Source organism: Gorilla gorilla, chromosome 16 (assembly GCF_029281585.2).
Source record: "Gorilla gorilla gorilla isolate KB3781 chromosome 16, NHGRI_mGorGor1-v2.1_pri, whole genome shotgun sequence".
Lineage (NCBI taxonomy): Eukaryota > Metazoa > Chordata > Mammalia > Primates > Hominidae > Gorilla > Gorilla gorilla.
This window is the reverse complement of record NC_073240.2, coordinates 29,181,349-29,199,619: the sequence shown is the minus strand read 5'-3', so window position 1 is coordinate 29,199,619 and position 18,271 is coordinate 29,181,349. Positions and strand designations below refer to the sequence as shown.

Sequence of the window (18,271 nt, the reverse complement as noted above, 5' to 3'; positions counted from 1 at the left end):
GGGGGTGACTAAAATCTGCTTGGATGTTGGTGAGCATGGAATGTATCAATCAGAAATGCATTCTATTTGGATTTTGAGGAGCCTGAGAAGAAAGGGGGTTCAGTCCCAATGGCAAAGCTGTGTGATGTCCAAGAAGAGCTGGGTGTGTTTCTCAGGGTCAGGCTGCTCTGTGGCCCACCTCTCCAGGCTCCATCCGCATGGAATGCAGCTCACTGCAGTTGTGCAGTCAGTGACCTGGGTGGTTCCCGAGGACCACAGGAAAACCTGCCATGAGGAGTAAATGTTACTTTCTTCAAGAAGACCTAAGTTGTGTGGCATTCTGAGAATTTGCATTCCTTGTTTAATGCAGATACTTTAGCTGCTTGTTCATTCACTTGTTGTTGATTCGTTATTTTTGAGTGTGTTTTTACCCACTCCTCACTGTGAGAGGCACCAGGGATACCTGTGAATGAGGCACGATTCCTGACCGTGTCTAATGCACCTGCAGCACTGACCTGCCTCTGTGATAATGAACCTGATTCTTTAACAAAGCCCAAATGCACAAGTGCAAAATGAGAATTCTTAACTGCATTTAGCATTATTTCTTTATGCTTAGTTATTCTTGTGTAAGGATTTACTCATTTTAATGAATAAATGAGCATATGAAAAGGTGCTCAACCTCGTAAGTCATCAGTAAAATGCAGAATTTAACCACAATGAGATGACATCATTTTAAGCACTCACAATTTTAATTCTACTCCTTCATGATATCTAGGGAGCGTAATATTCATATTTTACATATCACTGCATTTAATAGGCCCCGAGGGTACCAGAAATTGAGTACAAATGTTAGCAGAGTCTTGTTTGGAGTGGTGAGTAATACTCATCATAAACATGGCCAACATTTCAATTAATTTTTTAAAAGTAGAGGTTAGAAAATCATTTGATATTGAGACCTAAAATAGTGAAAATAAAAGTAAGTTAAGAAAACAGCTATGATACCTTCCTTTCTTGCTGACATTTTTATGAGTTTGTCATAGATGTTCTAGTTCACATGAGTTTTAACAATCAAGAATACGAAGCTCCTCAGAGCCTGTTTGATTTTCAACATGTTTCAAAGATGCTTGAGACCACAGAACAGCTCCAATGTTCAGTTAAGCTCTGGTTGGTTCCCCCATGGCCTCAGCAAGCGTATGGATTTAGCTGAGAGACCCCTATGGTACCTTGGTGTGTGAGGCTAGCATAGCCATCACAGGTCCATCACGGCAGTTGTATGTGAGCTGTCTTCTCCATGAGCCTGTGCAGTCCTCGGGGCAGAGCTCAGTCCAGTCCGCCACTCCCAAGGCCACAGAGACCATACCTGAGTGTGCTCAGGGCATGTGCATCGATGCAGCTGTCTCTCAGTCCATCCCGGGAGCTCAGCCTGCCACTGTCTTTCTCTGACAATGTGAGTGCTTTAGAATGTGAATGAGCTGGCATTCAGGGGACAGCCTGGGTAACTGGTACTTGTGTTTATCAAGGACAAAAATCCTGCCTCTGTGTCTGTGTCTGTGTGTTCTCATTAGAGGTCTTCATATTTGGTGAAACTTACCAGCCTCTAAGCACAGTAACCCTTGAGTGTCCTGAAAGTTTTAGTTACTGCCTTCTAATGGCATATTTGTAGGGCTGTACCATTCCCTGACCCTGCCATCACAATTTTCTCCCTTCCATTTTTGGAAGTGGGGTGGAATGCATACATTGAAACACTTTTGCTGATGAAAAGCTGGAATCAGCCCACTTGGTCTAGCGAGCAATGAGCCTGGAGTCTTGCCTCTGCAAGTTGTGGGCAGAAGGGCTAGAATGCCCCCTGGTGAGACAGGGTGGGTGCTTAGCTACCTCCTGACCCTCATCAGATCTTAGGTGGCACATAAGCTGAGGCAGGTGTGTATCTTCTTCCCCTCCTGCACAGCTACATGCACTTCCCTCCCCAACGTGCCCATTTGGTTTAAGAGGACCTAATCTCTGTAAGGTTCAGTGGCCTCTGTAAAATAGGGATCCTGCTGAGTGTCTTCATCACATCATATTATGTCATCAAACATCTCCATGTGACTCAACTCCTTTTTTTGTTATGTAGCTTCATTGCAGCAATAACTGACCAACATACCTTACAGTCTATTCATGCATAATGTGCAATCACTAGGGTAAGCTGACCCATCATTTTCTTGTTTATATTTGTGACTCAGCTTTTTAAATTGGATATGAAAAGTGCTAATGGTAAAAGATTAGGTTGATAACTTTGACTATCTTAAAATTAGGAACTTATGTCTCAAAGTGTACTACTAAATGAGTGAAAAAGAAGCCACAGAGTGAAAAAAGTGTGTGCAAAAGCATCCATTGTCACATTTGGAAATTATATCTAAAATATAAAAAGAACACCTATAGAGCAATAAGAAAAGACAGAACCCCCCAATAGAAAAATGGACGGAATTTTAAGTAGACACTTCACAGAAGAAGATATTGAAATTACTGAAAGTATTAGTAAGCATATGAAAAGGTGTTCAACCTTGTAAGTCATGAGTAAAATGCAAAATTTAACCACAACGAGATGCCATTATATCCACACCTAAATGGTTAGAATAAAAGACTGACAATACTGAGTATTGAAAGATTGTGGAGCAGTAGGAAGTGTCATGCATTGCTGATAAGATTGTAAATTTGTACAATGACTTTTGAAAATGATTTGACAGCATCTACTAAAGTTTAGAACAATGTATATCTTCTGCTTAGTAATTTTGTTCATAGTGGTATGCCCAACAAAAATATGTACATTTGCACACCAAAAGACTCTCTGAAAATGCTCATAGAAGCCTATTTACAATAGCCCCAAACTGGAAACAACTCAAATATCAACCCCTAGAACGGACAAATGGTGGGAGAGTCATATAGTGGAATACTATACAGAAATAAAAAATGAATGTATTACATGACTGAATCTCACAAACATGTTGGCCAAAAGAAAAATCTGACAGAAAAGAGTATATGCTATATGATTCCATTTATGAAGAACTCAGAAACAGGCACATTTACTCTCTGGTTGTCAAGGGCAGAGCCTGACTGGCATCCTCGGGCATGGAACCTTTTGATGTGGTCTGCACAATTCAGCCTCTGGGGCAGAGAATGTGTGGGGACGGTGAAGAGAGAGGGAGGGGAAAGTCAGCAGCGTCCCCCCCCCCCCCCCACTGGCCTGTCCGTATTGGTGGAAATCTTTATTTGAGGCAAAATGCTCAGAAATAGAATAATCTTTATTCTTTCCAACCTCAACTCTTTTAAATGACTCACTTGATGTAATCGAGGCATTTCCTAAGCCAGATTGGAAACCACGCAGAAGCTTCCAGGTGTTGCACGGAAGCCATTAGCTTCACTCCGAGCTTTGGTGTTGCAGCTGCAGCGGGTATCTTGGGCAGTCACAGCCACTTTCTGGGTCTAGGAGGGAGAGGGCAGATCTGGAGCTCGATCTTCCTGGTTCTAAGCCTGTGTCCTGCAGCACACAGCAGGTGCCCATAAGAGCCACTGAGTGTTGGAGCTAGGCTTTAAAATTGCTGTGAGGATTGAATCAGGTAATACACACAGGCCCGAAGAGCAGTGCCTGGTGCATGATTGCAAGAGATATGAACAAACAGTTCAGGCTGATGGCTAAGCAGTGCAGGAAGACACAAAGATTATAAAAAATGGTCTTTCTTTTGCTGGATTTTAAAGGGAAACTAGAAAGAATGGGAGTTTTCTCTTGAGAGAAAGCCTGTGCAGTCTACATGATAATTGAGTAAGTAGTTAGGTGCTCCCTCCTTCTGCTGCCCTAGCAACTGCCTGATGCATGGTGCTATAATAGACCTTAACCCCCCGGTCACTTGGCTCCTTCCGACTTTCTAAGCCAGCTCATCCCATGTGCCCTGTCCTACTCACCCACCCAACTGTGGAGTGGGTGCTCCCCACAAGGAAGCACTGGGTTTGCACCCTGGAGGTTGAGTGCTTGGGTAAGTGAGAGAGCTAGAATTACCCGAGGAACAACCACAGTGTAGCTGTGCAACAGAAAGTCCTTGATTATTTGTGATCTTACTTGGTCTATTTCAGGCAGTTGATGGCCAGTGCTCATGTACTACTTCATGAAAGGGCGGCAGGCAGCGTGGTTTGTACTGTATATAGTATGCACAGTCCATCTGTGGGTTTTCCTGTTTGGAAGGATGAATATGAGATGAGTAACTGTTGAGATACTCTCTGGAGATGCATCCTGTGTGCCTCAAGGTACATAGGTTAGTTCATCTTAATTGATCAGGACAGTACTGCCTTTGGTCAAAGTCAGTTACGCAATGTCCAGGGCAAGGAACTGTACAGTATGTCTTTTATAAAAGATGACAAGGTTTCAAATAGAACAAAATTAAGTTACATTTCTCAGTATATTCATCCAATCACACTGTGACAAGAGATTTGAAATAAATAAACCAGATCTGTTCATAATTAGCAAAATCATTCCATCAGAAGCCTGAGCATATCAGAGGAATGCAACGTGACAGCATGGAAGGAAATTCTTGCAGACTGGGGATTGAATCCTGGCTTCACCCCAGCAAGCTGTGCAGCCTGGAGAAAACCAGTCCATCTTCGGGATCCTCAGTTTCCCCCTGGGCTGGGGTGCTGAGAGATGCCCAGCAAATGCCTGTGCATAGGAGGCTGCTGGGGGACTGGTGAAAGCCCTTTCCTACTTTCCTTTGAATCATGTTGCCCAGGGCTTTAGGAACGAGGGAAAAGAGGCTCCTTTAGCTATTTGTTCGGCATGGAAACTTGACTCTGTTGGAGACACAAATGAAAGTACAGAGCCACTTATCTCAGATTTTTTGAGTTGAGAAATGGCAAAGCTCTTGGTGAGAGATTAATGCCCACTCGAGGAAAGGGTTTGATAGAAGCTCCACAGGATAAAGACAGGTCACGTAAATGGTACTTTTTATCTGTATTCATCTCCACTCAACTGCATTTTTAATTTTTAGAAAAAGAGTCTCAATGACACATTGTTAGAATTTGTAACAGAATGTGAAGCTGGAAACTGGGATGTTTCCGTCAGTGGCTTTTGCTTCCAGTACACTGTGGAAGAACCACTGCCTCACCCTTTGTCGGTGTCCCTGAGGAGCCAGTGCTGAGCAGAGCAGCCTGGAGCATTGCTCACAGGGACCTGGGCTGCAGTAGAAGGTGTGGTCTGGACTCAGAGCAGGACCAGGCGATACCAAGCAGACGAGCTTATGCACCGGCAGCCCGATTAGTGCCGCTGGCTCTGCAGGCAGTGCGATTAAAAGTAAGAGGGAAATTGAGGTTTTGCAGGGACAAGGTCTTCATTCAATTGTAGGCTATTGCAGGGAATTTTTCTGACAAGACAAATCTCCGTGACTATGGAAACTTTTCTGAAGTTGGATGGATGAGTGCTATGGCAGGAGTTTTGGCTGGAGGAAAGCTCAGGCCTCCACAATTGATAAGAGAAAGCAGAACTATAAAAAGAGCCCTAAAGGACCTTACAGCTTTTTGTCATGACTGAAATTTCTCTCAGAATCGTGGAAAAGAACTTGTGTTCTTCCTGACTTTTAGAGAGAGCTTTTTATTGCTATATAGCAGAGAAAACAAGGGATGCCATTTCTGGGGTCAAAAAGCTTTACCCAGGAGAGGTGAAATTGGAGCAATTATTTCTTACTGAGAATTTAAAGAAGAGATGTGGTGATCTGTGTTAGAAGAGCGGTGAAGGAATCACCATCAGATGTGATGATCAGATAAGCAAGTGTCTGTGTGTCTTCTGAACTGTGTGGTACGTGCCCTGGAGAATTCAAAGAAAAGTAACATTCTGGTTAGGAGACAAAGCTAACCTAAGTAGAAATTAGGCCACTGCAGCCTCTTTGCTGAGAAATCTCATTGACTTCTCCCTGTCTAAGACTGGGGTCCCAACATTTTTGCATGATATAAAACATGGTCTGCCCTTCACGTGCTAAATGACAATGTCCTTCCCAACCCCATCTTCCTTTTTAAAATGTTTCTGTTGTAGTAAGAAAAATAATATATCATATGCTTAAAAAATATATGGTTAAAATGGCAAGGCTTGTGTGATATATATGTATATCACATAAAATTGTGTATGCATATAAAGTATGTGATATGTATATGTATATAGATATGTATCCATATGTGATTTATACATATATGTTTTATGTATATATCAAATACATATGTGATATGTATATAACACATACAATTTGCCATTTTAACTATTTTTAATTGTACAACTCAGTGGCATTAATTACATCACTGTCAGGCCTCTGAGCACAAGGCTGTACCAGATAGCCTGAGGCAACTGAAAAGTACAAAAGAAGTGAAACAGCCAGCTCTTGTCTCAATTGATTGACCAACCTTACAACATTCCGCTATGACTTGTTCCTGCGCTGTCCCAACTGATGGATCCATCGACCTCGTGACATTCTTCTTCTGGACAATGAGTCTTATGATCTCTCCAGCATGCACCTTGTGACTCCCGCCCTGGCCTGCAAGAGAAAAACCCCCTTTAACTGTAACTTTCCACTGCTTACCCCAGTCCTATAAAACTGCCCCATCCCTAACTCCCTTCGCTGACTCTCTTTTCGAACTCAGCTCGCCTGCACCCAGGTGATTAAAAAGCTTTATTGCTCACACAAAGCCTGTTTGGTGGTCTCTTCATACGGACACGCGTGACAATCACCATTACCGTTATCTCCAAAACATTTCATTAACCCCAAGAAGAAACCCTATAATCATTAAGCAATGACTCTCCATTTCACCTCCCACCCTGCCCACCCCTGGTAATCTCTTAATCTACCTTCTGTCTGTTTAATGTAATCACATTTGTTTATTTCTGCTTTTTTTCACTTTTGCTGTCATAGCCTAGAAATCACTGCCAAGTCCAATATACTGAATATTTTCCTCCATGTTTTCTTTTAGGAGTTTTATAGTTTTAGACTTTATGTTTAGGTCTCTAATCGATTTTGAATTAATTTCTGTATATGCTGTAAGATAAGGGTCCAACTTTATTCTTTTGCATGCAGATATCCAGTTTCCTCAACACCATTTGTTAAACAGACTGCGATTGAGTAGTCTTGGCATTCTCATCAAAGATCATTTGACCATAAGCATACGTATTTATTTCTGGGCTCTATATTCTATTCCATTAGCCTGTTTTTTTTTTTCTATGCCTTGTGATTTATTTTTGGTTGAACACTGAACATTTGAATATTATATTGTGGTAAATCTGGAAATCAGTTTCACTCCCTTCCCCGGGGTTATTATTATTATTTTTTATAATCGAAGGCTGTAGTAGTCTTGTTTGTTTTGTGACATTTCCAAACTATTTTTGAAAAGACTGTATTCCTTGTCATGTATGGTGACTGGAATCTCTGTTCCTTAGTGATTGCTTACTGTGTTCGGCTAGTGTTTTGACACAGATTGATTTGAATTTCAGGAGCTAAAAGCAAACAAACCACCACAACAAAAATACCTCTTCCTGTTTTATAGATTGGCTCTGTGCTAGAACCCACCTTCAAAACTTAGCCAGGCTTGCACTGAGACTAGGCATCAGCACAAGCTGAAAGTTTTGGGAATTCTCCAGTCTTTTCTGAGCATAGGCCTTTCCCTAGGCATGCCAGTGGCTTTCTGTATCTCTGCCTGCCCCCACCGCCCCCCAGCTCTGCCCTGCCCCGCCCCATGTTTGTTTTTGAATATCTCAGTTTCACAAAGAAACTCTCCCCAGATTTTGCTCCTATTCCTCAGGTGGCGCATTATATGCTTGTCTTTTCCCCAGGCATCTGTGGTTTGGCTTGCAGTGATTTTGAACAATGCCTGCCATTTTCCTGGCCTAGGTTCTGCCTTAGGTGAAACAGATGAATGCCTTGCTTCAGTGCCTCAGCTACCCTCCAGCCAGGTTAGAACAGACATTCACAATAGTTTGTGAATAATGCTGCTCTTCTCTACCTGAACCAGGGAGCAGAGTTCACCTCCTTTGTGGAACCTTCTCTCAGTCCCCATATATTGTTATTTTTTTCTGGGTGCTCTCCAATGGTTTACATCTACCTATAGTATTGCATTAAGTATAACGTTATTTACATACATGTGTTCTCCACTGGACGGCGAGGCCCTTGGAATTCAAAGTGGTGCCTTGCTTACATTCCCATCTGTATCACTTAAGCTCAGAGGCAGGTACAGAGCAGGTTTCCAAAAGTGGCATACAGAACAATTTGGATTTAGGGGACATTCAGTGAGGACCAGATGAACAGAAGTGTTTCCTGATATTGTGAGACAGTGGCCTTGCAAAAGTAGACAAGTGGGTATACTTTGGAAAGCAGGAGGAACCGTAGGAGACAAAAGGGTAGTTTGGATACCTCTTCAAATTCTATACATCATATTCAATAACTGTCATTGTTTTCCAGAAAATAATCTATATTTAAGCCCTTGAAGGTAGAGTAAGAGTAATAGAAATAATTTGAGACAGTAAGAACAGACCATTTTTGTTTTATTTTTTTAAATGCAAGGTACAGGCTGGGTGTGGTGGCTCACGCCTATAATCCTAGCACTTTGGGAGGCTGAGGCTGGTGGATCACCTGAGGTCAGGAGTTCGAGACCAGCCTGGCCAACATGGTGAAACCCCGTCTCTGCTAAAAATACAAAAAATTAGCCAGGTGTGGTGGCGGGCACCTGTAATCCCAGCTACTCAGGAGGCTGAGGCAGGAGAATCACTTGAACCTGGGAGGCAAAGGTTGCAGTGAGCCGAGATTGTGCCATTGCACTTCAGCCTGGGTGACGAGCAAAACTCCATCTCAAAAAAATTAAAAAGAAAAATGAATAAATAAATAGATAAAATAAAATGCAAGGTATAGAATTGTCAAGAACTGTTTAAAAGGATACTTTATTCATCCAGGTAATTCTTATTTAAGAGATTTTTTTCCCCTCAAATATGTAAACAATTGAGATCTTAGTACTTTTTTTGTTTTGTTTTGTTTTTAAACTGAATAGTATTCTGTTTCTCCTAGTTGCAAGCTGGCCTGATCCACTCTGGTCTTGGAGAACTCCTTTATCTTTTTGGTGGACTCTAACTTTAGTCTCTAACTCTTTAAAGTGGGAGATGGCTAGCTCTGTAATGCTTATAATGAAAGTCACACACATAACTATCAATCAGATCCATATTTAGTTGTGAGCAGGCATATGTCAGTTTGTGCAACGTGTTTGGCTAATTTGATGATGCCCCAGTTCTTTGAACTTTTAGTGTTCTAAGCACATCTTGTCTACAGTGTTTACTGGAGACAGCAAAAATATTCTAAGAAAATTCAGTGAACCTTAGAGTTGGCATCAGAGTGTTTAGAGATGAAGTGTCAGACCCCCGCCCTGATGAAGAGCCTGGCTCAGTCACCACACTGAAGAGCTCCTTGAGCCTCTTGATACTTGCTTACTCCTGACCTCCCAGCACCTCCATCCTCAGGCAGTCTCTGACCTGTTTTCTGTCACTGTAGATTAAGAGTTGGCAAGCTTTTCCTTAAAAGAGTATATAGAAAATACTTGAGGCTTTTTAGCCATACACTCTCTCTCACAAATACTAAATGACTGGGTTGTGGTAAAGCAGTCATAGAAAGTATGTAAATGGGTGGCTGTGGATGTGTTTCAATAAGATTATATTTATAGAAACAAGCAGGGGGTCAGATTTGACCCAAGGACTATAGCTTGTCAAACCCTGCTATTTAAATTTTCTAGAACTTTATATTAAAAATGATATATATGTATATTTTGTCTGGCTTCTTTCATTCAGCATAATTATTATGAGATTCATCCATGTGGTAGCATACATCAATAATTCATTCCTGTTATTACTGAGTAGTATTCCATGGTTTGAATATTACACCATTTTTTTGTACACACATTCACCTGTTGATGGATATTTGAATTGTTTCCAGTTTTTGACCATCAAAACTAAGACTACAGCAAACATCGTGTTCAATTCTTTGTGTTACCTTATGCTTTAATTTCTCTTGGGTAAATACTTGAAAGTGGAATGGTGGGTTCATATTGGTAGGTGTATGGATCATGTTTTTAAAAACTGCCACGCTGTTTTCTGGAATGGTTGAACCATTTTACACTCCCACCAGCAGTGCTTGAAAGTTCCTGTTCCTTCATCTCGTTGTCAACATTTACTTTAGTCAGTGGTTTTGATTTTACACATTCTAAGGTAGATAGTGAAATGTCATTGTGGTTTTACTCCACGTTTCCCTAATGGCTAGTGATATTTGACCATCTTTTCATGTAATCATTTGTCAGTCTTATGTCTTCTTTGTTGAAGTGTCTGTTTAAAATATTTCCCATTTGAATTGTGTTGTTTACTTGTTGAATTTGAGAATTAAAAATTTATATATATATATTCTAGATATTAGTCTTTTATCAGATAGATGATTTGGAAATATTTTCTCCCAGTTTGTGACATTTCTCTACTTTTACTTAACAGTGCCCTTTGAAAAACAGGAATTCATAATTTTGATAAAGTCCAATTAATATGATTTTTTTCTTTTCATATATTATGTTTTTACTGTTATGTCTAAGAAAACCTTTAACTCAGGGTCAGAGATTTTTCCTATATTTTCTTCCAGAAGTTTTATAGTTGTGTTTTACATTCAGGCCTATAATCCATTTGTATTAAATTTCATATATGATTAGTGAACAGATCAAAGTAAAAGTTCTTTTGCATGTGGATATCCAACTGTTCCAGCACCATATGTGGAAAAGACTTCTCCTTCTGTATTAAACCACCATTGAATCTTTGCAAAAAAATCAATTGACCATAAATATATGGGTATATTTTTGGATTCTCCATTGATCAATTTATTTTGATGGAATATCACATTGTTTTTATTGTTGTTGCTTTATGATAAATCTTGAAGTGAGATAAAGTATATTCTCAAACTTTGTTCTTTTTTTTTTTTTATAAAAGTTGCATTGGTTATTCTAGTCCTTTGCATTCTTATGTGAATTTTAGAATCAGTTTGTTAATTTCTAAACAAAAGAGTGCTGGGATTTATACAAAACATTCTTAGGAAAAATGAAAGAAGACATAAATAATTGGAGCTATATATTGTGTTTATAGATCAGAAGCTCCTATATTGTTAAAATGTTAATTTTTCCCAAATTAATTCATACATACCTCTCTGCTTCAAAGGAGTCCACCCTGTAGTCCCTGATATTAATGGCCATATATGTTATATTACATAGCCAAGGAACTTTGCAGGTGGATTTAGGTTATAAACCTCCATAAAGGGAGATTTTTCTGGATTATCCAGGTAGATCCAATGTAATCATAAGGGCCCTTAAAAATAAAGTGAAAGATAGAAGAGCCAGTTAGAGAGCTGTGACAGAAGAAGAGGCAGGAGAGATTTGAAGTGTGAGAGGGACATTGCTGACTTTGAAGATGGAGGAATGGAGGCATGAGGCTGGGAATGTGGGTGCCTCTGGAAGCTCAGCACAGCTTTTGGGTGACAGCCAGTAAGGAAACAGGGGCCTCAGTCTTACAGCTGCAGGGAACTGGATTATGTCAACACCTGAATGAGCAGAGAAACAAATCCTCCCCTAGAGCCTCCAGACAGGAACGCAGCCCTGCCAACACTGTGGCTGTGACTTCATGAGACTCTAAGCAGACATCCTGCTGTGAACCAGCATCCTCTGACCTATGAAAATCGTGATATAATTGAAAACTAGTACACCTTTTTATATCTATAGAATCTATAGTCATGCCACTGATCTTCTTCTTGATACTGGAAATTTTGTTTTCTCACTTGTTCTATTCAGATAGGCTAAAAGTTGACTGATCTTACTGAGCTTTTGAAAGAAGCCAGTTTTGGTATCATTGCTTTTCTCTAACATTTTTTCCATTTTCTATTTCATTGATTTCTACTCCAGTCTTTATTATTTCTTTTCTTCTACTTATTTTAGGTTTCATTTGCTCTAACCAGTAAGGAAAAATATAACCAGAACAATTAAACAAAAACTTTATGAAAGAAGATATATGGATGTCAAATAAGTAAAAGATGCTCAGTGTTGGCTGGGCATGGTGGCTCATGCCTGTAATTCCAGCACTTTGGGAAGCCAAGGCAGGTGGATCACTTGAGGTTAGGAGTTCGTGACCAGCCTGGCCAACATGGTGAAACCCCATCTCTACTGAAAATACAAAAGTTAGCTGGGCATGGTGGTGCACACTTGTAATCCCAGCTACTCAGGAGGCTGAGGCAGGAACATCACTTGAATCTGAGAGATGGAGGTTGCAGTGAGCTGAGATTGCACCACTGCACTCCAGCCTGGGCCACAGAGTAAGACTCCATCTCAAAAAAAAAAAAAAAAAAAAGATGCTCAATGTCATTAGTGATGAGAAAAATGCAATTGGAAACCACAGTAAGATCCCACTACACATCCATTGGAATGTCTAAAATCAGAAAGGCTGATCAAATGTTGGTGAAGATGTGGAAGAACTGGAATTCTCATACACTGCTGGTGGGATTGTAAAATGATAAAATTATTTTCAAAAATAGTTTTGCAGTTTCCTAAAGCATAAATGTTGCATATAACATTGCATAGTATTAAGCTGTCATATATCCAACCATCTCATTCCTAGGTATTTAGCCAAGAGAACTGAAAGCATGTGTACATACAAAAACTTGTATATGAATGTTCATAGCATGTTTATTTGAAATAGCCAGACACTGGAAACAATCCACGTGTCCATCAATAGGTGAATGGTATGTACATTGTAATATAGCCACACACTAGCATACTACTACACATTAAAAAAGATGAACTACTGACTCACACACCAACAGCGAAGGATCTTTTTTTTGTTTTTGAGACGGAGTTTGGCTCTCATTGCCCAGGCTGGAGTGCAATGTCGTGATCTCGGCTCACCACAACCTCTGCCTCCCAGGTTCAAGCAATTCTCCTGCCTCAGCCTCCCAAGTAGCTGGGATTACAGGCATGTGCCACCACATCCGGCTAATTTTGTATTTTTAGTAGAGACGGGGTTTCTCCATGTTGGTCAGGAGATGGTCTTGAACTCCTGACCTCAGGTGATCTGCCTGCCTGGGCCTGCCAAAGTGTTGGGATTACAGGTGTGAGCCATCGGGCCCGGCCAACAGTGAAGGATCTTAACATGATTATGCTGAATATTAATTTTTTTGTCTGGATGATCTGTCTATTGAGAAACAGTCAGACAAAAAATACAACAGGTGGGGCGTGGTGGCTCATGCCTGTAATCCCAGCAGTTTGGGAGTCTGAGGTGGGCAGATCACTTGAGGGCAAGAGTTCGAGACCAGCCTGGTCAACATAGTGAAACCTCATCTCTACTAAAAATACAAAAAGTTAACTGGGTGTGGTGGTGCATGACTGTAATCCCAGCTACTTGGGAAGCTGAGGCTCCCCAGCTTGAGCCTGGGAGGTGGAGGTTGCAGTGAGCTGAACTGCAGCCCAGCCTGGGCGACAGAGCAAAACTATGTCTCAAAAAGGCCTCCAAAACAACAACAACAAAAAACTATGGTGCAATTTACAGAAAACCTGCATTTATAGAAAATTTAAGCCAATCTATAGTGAAAGAAAAGAGATGAATGGTTTACTGGGAGTGTGGGGGTTGACAAGAGGAGCTAGAGGAGGTACAAGAACATAGGCATGAATAAACTTGTAGGGTCAATGGGCATGTTCATTATCTTGATTGCAGTGTTGGTTTCATGAGTATACACATAACCAAATAGAAATTATATGCATTTTACATATGTGCTGTTTGTAGTATGACAATTATTCTTGATAAAGAAAAAGGCAACCAGAGGATAAAAAAATGAATCGGTGTGTTAACAGTGGAACTATATCTCTATGTCTATTTACTTATTTTCAGGATGGATTGCTATTCTGGGTGCCATCTGGTTGCTAATTTTAGCTGATATTCATGATTTTGAGATAATTCTACACAGAGTGGAATGGGCAACCCTTCTGTTTTTTGCAGCGCTCTTTGTTCTGATGGAGGTAAGATTTTAGAACTTTTGCCATATGGCATTTTGCCTGATTTTTGTATTTCATGTTTTATTTGGTGAATGAAGAAAGCCTACATCTATTAATCTTTCCTTATATTCTCTAAGTGGAAAATAATGGAGGTTGTAATTGGACTATTTTAAGTTAACCAGCTTTACCTTAGCCACTGAGAGATTTCTGACAGCACTGCGTATTTGTTTTTTTTCTTGAATTATCTTTGTGGTTTGTAAACTCATTCTAATTTCATTTTCTATAAAATATAATTTACTATAAGTTGAGTTTGGAGCTAAATTACTTATAACAGCAAGTTTAGGAGGTAGTGTGACCTTGATGATCTGTTTCATTTTGTGTGATATTTGAGTAACATTTCCATTATCACGGAAAAGACTACATCAGTAATATGTATTGTTTCCGTTACAATTGTTGTTACAAAATTACTCACAAAATCTTGAGACTTCATTTATAAATTTGTGTCCTCCTCAAACAGAAAGGTTTACTAACACAGAAAGATACTACTCCTCAAACCATTCCCCCAGCACCACTTCTTTGCATTTCTTCAATTTAACATGTAACGTGCTTTCATTTTCATTAAGCTAGAAATATTTTCTAATTTTCCATATAATTTCTTTTTTTGACTTATGGGTTATTTCAAAGTATGTTTTGAAGGCTCCAAATATTTGTGGATTGCCCATGTTTCTTTATGTTTTTGACTTTTAATTTAATTCAGTTGTGGTCACAGGACATACATTGCACAATTGCAGTCCTTTTAATTTTATTAAGACTTGTTTTACGGTCTAGCATTTGATCTGTCTTGGAGAATATTCTACTTGTGATGTGTATTCTGCTGCTGTTTTGTGGAGCATTCTATGAGTGTTAGATTTGTCTTGCTTGTTAACAGTTCTGTTTGTCTCTTGCACATTATTAGTGATATTCTGTGAAACTGTTCTATCAGTTATTGAGAGTGGGGTATTGCAGTCTTCAACTATTTTGTTGGATTGGGTATTTTTCCTTTCAAGTGTGTCAGCTTTTGCTTCATGTATCTTGAGGATCGGTTGTTAAGTGTATATACTTTTATAATTATTACATCATCCAAATGAATTGAACTTTATCATTACTAAATGTCTCTTTTTCTCTGGTAATGTTTTTGTCTTAGGGTCTATTTGCCTGATACTGGTATAGCCACTTCAGCCCACTTTTGTTTACTGTTTGCATGACTTATCATTTTAAAAATGATAAAACCTAGCCTGACAATTTCTACATTTTAATTGAAATATTCAATCCACTCCCATTTAATACTTATTCATACGCTTGGCTTCGTGTCTGCTACTTTGCTATTTTCACTATATCTCATACCTTTTTTCCTCTCTTTATCTTTTACTGCTTTCTTACTGTGTTAAATTACATTTTATTGTATACTAATTCTCTTCTTTGTTTCTATTTTTAAAACTGTGTTTTTGAGTTATTTTATTATTGATTGCTCTAAGGGTTAAACTGTACATCTTAGTTTAATATGATCTGTGCTGGATTAATACTAACTTATCTCGTGGAAAATACAGACATCGTGTTCCAGTAGAGCTCCATTTGTCCCCCCTTGTTTGTGCTTTGATGGTCAAGTATGTTGTACTTCTGCGTTATATGCCTAACATATATACTAGTTTTATCATTTCAATTATTTTATGCAATGTATTTTATATTAAGAGAAAAAAGAAAAATGATAAAAAAAAGACATACAATTGACCCTTGAACAACATGGATTTGAACTGCATGGGTCTACTTATATGGAGATCTTTTTCAATAAACGTATGGGAATTTTTTTTGGAGATTTGTGATAATTTGAAAAAACATAGATGAACTGCATAGCTTAGAAATATTGAAAAAAATTAAGTCAAAGTTAGGTATGTCACGTAGACCAATGGAACAGAACAGAGAGCCCAGAAATAAGGCCGTACACCTATGACCATCTGATCTTCGACAAAGCTGACCAAAACAAGCAGTGGGGCAGGCACTCTCTACTCAATAAATGGTGCTGGGAGAACTGGCTACCCACATGCAGAAGATTGAAATCGGACCCCTTCCTTATACCATATACAAAAATCAACTCAAGATGGATTAAAGACTTAAACGTAAACCCCAAACTATAAAACCCTGGAAGACAATCTAGGCAATACCATTCTGCACATAGGCACGGGAAAATATTTTATGACAAAGGTGCCAAAAGCAATTGCAACAAAAACAAAAATTGACAAATGGGATCTATTAAACTAAAGAGCTTCTGCACAGCAAAAGGAACTGTCAGCAGAGTAAACAGACAATCTACAGAATGGGAAAAAAATTTAGCAAATTATGCATCTCTGACAAAGGTCTAATAGGAACCAAAGTCTATAAGGAACTTAAACAAATTTACAAGAAAAAGAAACCAAACAGCTGCACTAAAAAGTGAGCAAAGGACATGAATGCTTTCAAAAGAAGACATACATGCAGCCAATAAGTGTATGATAAAAGCTCAATATCACCGATCATTAGAAAAATGTATATCAAAACTACAATGCAATGCCATCTCACACCAGTCATATAGCTATTATTAAAGAGTCAACAAATAACACATGCTAATGAAGTTGCAGAGAAAAGAGATCACTTATACACTGCTGGCAGGAGTGTAAATTAGTTCAACCATTGTAGAAAGCAGTGTGGTGATTCCTTAAAGAGCTAAAGAGCTAAAAAACTGAATTGCCATTTGACTCAGGAAATCCCATTACTGGGTATATACCAAAAAGAATATAAATTCTTGTACTGTAAAGACATATGCACATGTGTGTTCATTGCAGCATTATTCACCATAGCAAAGATATGGAATCGATCTAAATGTCCTTCAGTGGTAGACTGGATAAAGAAAAGTGGATAAAGTGGTAGACTGGATAAAGTAAAGTATATGTATAAACATATACACCATGGAACACTATGCAGCCATTAAAAAGAATGAGGTAATATCTTTTGCAGAAACATGGATGGAGCCAGAGGCCATTATCTTCAGCAAACTAACACAGGAACAGAAAACCAAATACCACATGTTTTCACTTATAAGTGGGAGCTGAATGATGAGAATACATGGACACAAAGAGGGGAACAACAGACACTGGGGCCTACTGGAGGATGAAAGGTGGGAGGAGGGAGAGGTTCGGGAAAAATAAGTAATGGGTGCTAGGCTTAATACCTGGGTGACAAAATAATCTGTACAACAAACTCCTGTGACATGAGTCTACCTATATAATAAACCTGCACATGTACCCCTGAACTTAAAAGTTAAAAAAATTGTCCTTTGAACCAGTTATTAAAAAAAAAATGATGGTGGGTTGTGAGTGGCCAGGGGCCAAAATAAGCACATGGGAGAGACAAACACAGAAACAAACACACACACACCAAACAAAAAACCACAAAAGGTATGTCATGAATGCATAAAATTTTTGTAGATACTAGTCTATCTTATTTACTCCTATAAAATATACACAAATCTATTATAAAAAGTTAAAATGTATCAAAGCTTACACAAACACAGACAGTACATGGTACCATTCACAGCCAAGAGAAATGTAAACAAGTGTAAAGATGAAGGATTCAATCATAACTGTGTAAAGTTAACTGTGGTACATACTGTGCTACTGTAATAATTTCACAGCCACCTCCTGTTGCTATTGCAGTGAGTGAGGATCTACTTAAGATGCTATGTGGTGCTGATCATCTCCATGAGTGGTTAATCCCTTCAGTAAATTGCCTATTGCAGTAAAAAGTGATCTCTCAATTCCCATGTATTTCTTGGTTTACTGCAATGCTTAAACCTTGAATGACACATGGGACCCATAGCAAGTGCCATTAGTGATGCTGGAAGTGCTCTAAAGAAGCAGAGAAAGGTTGTAACATTACAGGAGAAAGTTGGATTGCTTGATATGTACCATAGATTGCGGTCTGCAGCTGCAGTTGCCTACTATTTCTGACAGATGATTCACCTTGTAAACAGATGATGTAAACTTATGGTATCGATAAACACAGTACAGTACTGTAAATGTAGTTTTTGTTTCTTATGATTGTCTTAATAACATTTTCTTTTCTGTAGCTTACTTTATTGTAAGAATACAGTGTATAAGACATATAACATACAAAATACATGTTTCAGGAGTTTGAGACCAGCCTGGGTAACATAGTGAGACTTCATCTCTATAAAAAT

At 39.1% G+C, this 18,271-nt stretch overlaps 1 protein-coding gene across 6 annotated transcripts in view; it reads left to right on the top strand.

Annotated features, from left to right (window-relative positions):
• Positions 1-18,271, top strand: part of OCA2 (OCA2 melanosomal transmembrane protein) — a 342,139-nt gene that overhangs the window by 158,071 nt on the left and 165,797 nt on the right. For all 6 annotated transcript variants that reach the window (XR_010130936.1, XR_010130935.1, XM_004055869.5 and 3 more), the window contains one exon: positions 13,919-14,046. Coding sequence is in view for 4 of the 6 variants with exons in the window: in XM_004055869.5 (XP_004055917.5) it covers positions 13,919-14,046 (128 nt within the window). In the remaining 2 variants the exon portion in view is untranslated. The remainder of the gene's footprint in view (positions 1-13,918; positions 14,047-18,271) is intronic.